This window comes from Corvus brachyrhynchos, unplaced genomic scaffold (assembly GCF_000691975.1).
Source record: "Corvus brachyrhynchos isolate BGI_N302 unplaced genomic scaffold, ASM69197v1 scaffold442, whole genome shotgun sequence".
NCBI lineage: Eukaryota > Metazoa > Chordata > Aves > Passeriformes > Corvidae > Corvus > Corvus brachyrhynchos.
Genome location: NW_008236443.1, coordinates 145,417 through 147,499, shown reverse-complemented (window position 1 = coordinate 147,499; position 2,083 = coordinate 145,417). Strand labels below are relative to the sequence as shown.

General features: G+C 62.8%; 1 protein-coding gene across 1 annotated transcript in view; it reads left to right on the top strand.

Moving 5' to 3' along the window:
• Nucleotides 1-24: 24 nt before the first annotated feature.
• Nucleotides 25-2,083, top strand: part of POLA2 (DNA polymerase alpha 2, accessory subunit) — a 5,435-nt gene continuing 3,376 nt past the window's right edge. The window contains exons 1-9 of the mRNA XM_017747258.1: nt 25-31; nt 112-296; nt 379-464; nt 633-687; nt 767-873; nt 1,297-1,484; nt 1,567-1,655; nt 1,732-1,887; nt 1,971-2,033. Coding sequence (XP_017602747.1) covers nt 25-31; nt 112-296; nt 379-464; nt 633-687; nt 767-873; nt 1,297-1,484; nt 1,567-1,655; nt 1,732-1,887; nt 1,971-2,033 — 936 coding nt within the window. The remainder of the gene's footprint in view (nt 32-111; nt 297-378; nt 465-632; nt 688-766; nt 874-1,296; nt 1,485-1,566; nt 1,656-1,731; nt 1,888-1,970; nt 2,034-2,083) is intronic.

The window sequence follows — 2,083 nt, the reverse complement described above, 5'->3', positions numbered from 1 at the left end:
GGTGTCAAGGAGTGCATTGGGTATATGGGGGGTCACGGGGGGCAGGACTTTGGGAACTGCCGCGTTCTGGGGGGCACAAGGGACCGGGGGGTGGTTGAGGTGTACCCGAAGGGGTGAGGGGGGTCTCGGTGGGATTTTGGGCTCCCCTGACTCCCCTCTTCCCCGCAGTGGTGGAGCTGTGCCTGAGCCACGGGCTGGGCCCGGTGGCCTTGGCCAACGAGCTGCTGGCCTTCGTCACCAGCAAAGACCTCGACCTCCAGCTCACCCCCGAGGGCCTCGACGCCTTCGAGCACGAGGTGGGAGTCCCCGACTCCCCCCTGTGCCCCAAAACCCCCGGGGATGGCGGGGAACCCTCACACCCCCTCCCCGCTGCCCCAGGTCCTGGCCAAGCGCAGCAGCCGGAGCCGGCGCGGGCGGGACGAGCGCCGGGGGCTCCTCCACGACATCCACTCGCTGCAGGAGCTGTATCCCGAAATCCCGAGGGGCCTGGGGGGCTCTGGCAGAAAATGGGGGCTGTGAGCTGTCACAGATCCCCAGCGGAGGCACGGGAATGGGAGGGATTATTGGATTTGGGGATCCTGGGGGGCCTTCACCCCAAACCAGGAGCGTTGGTGCCCCTTAACGAGCATCAGCCTCGACGAGGAAGAGGAGGACAAGCTGCTGGACGCTTACACCACCCCATCCAAGGTGGGCACCCCCCAAATCCACAGGGTTCGCTTTAAAACAAGCCTGGAAACATCCTTCTCTTGTGAATGTTCCCTCGCAGGGCTCCCAGAAACGCAGCAATTCCACTCCGGAGACGCCCCGGCCCAAGCGGGCGCCGTCGTCCCGCAGCCCCTACGGGCTCTTCTCCCCCGGCAGCTTCTCCCCGAGGTGGGTGAGGGGTCCTGGGGGGCTCCCTTAAATCACAGCTCGAGGAATTGGCTCCTTTTTCTCCCCACTCTTTTCTCCTTCTTTTCTTCCTTTCCTTTCAAACTACAACAGTATTGAAGCTGAGAGGGAGTGCTCTGGAAGATCTGTAAGCTGGGAGTTTGTTAAAACCCCGCTAAACTCACAGAAATAACGAACTTTTGAGACTTACAAACACTTGTCGTTTTTAAAGACGTTAATCAACACAAACCATTAAACCCTGTCAAAACGCCGCGTTCACAGGTCAGGGAATTCACCCCTTTAAGCTCCGTTATCTTTTAATGCTCAGAACGGGGTTAATGGGAAGGAGAGAACCCGAAATCCGTGGAGTTTTTGGGGTGGGACAACTCCTGGCAGGATTCACAACCCGTTTTCTTGTCCCCACAGTGTCACCCCCTCCCAGAAATACTCGTCCCGTGGGGGCCGGGGCGAGGTCGTGGCCTCGTTTGGCTCCGTCCAGAGCCCGGCGTGGAGCGGCCGCGGCGGCTGCGCCGTCAAACTCTTCGGCTGCCCCGAGGAGAACCTCACCAAACCCTACAAATTCATGTTCCAGAAGGCGCTGGACGTCCGGGAAGGTGCTCGTGGAGCGGGGGAGGTTGGGGACAGCGCGGGTTTGGGGGGCTCAGGGGCTGTTTGGTGACACCGAGGTCCCCCCAGCGCTGGCCGGGCGGGTGGAGGAGCTCGGGGAGGTCCTGCGGAGGCACCACGGCCTGGACGGCTTCACCTCGACCGCGCTCCCGGCTCAGGTGAGATCCCAGCCCCCTTTTCTGGGGTGAAACCCCCCTATTTCGGGGTGAAACCCCCCGTTCTGGGGTCCCGCAGGAGCCGGTGACGGTGCTGGGGCAGATCAGCTGTGACGGGAACGGGAAGCTCAACGCCAAATCCGTGCTGCTGGTGGGGGACCGGGAGCACTCGGGGGGAGCCCAGGTCCCGCTGGATCTCTCGGAGCTGCCGGAATATTCCCTGTTCCCGGGCCAGGTGCGGCTTTGGGGGGTCCCCCTTCCCTCCCCGCCCCTTTTCCCCAATTCCCACCCTTTTCCCCCATTCCCGGTGTCCCGCAGGTCGTGGCGCTGGAAGGCACCAACAGCACGGGCAGGAGGATGGTGGTGTCCAAGCTCTACGAGGTGACCCTGCTGCCGGGGGGCATTTTGGGGGGAATCGAGGCGTTTGGGGG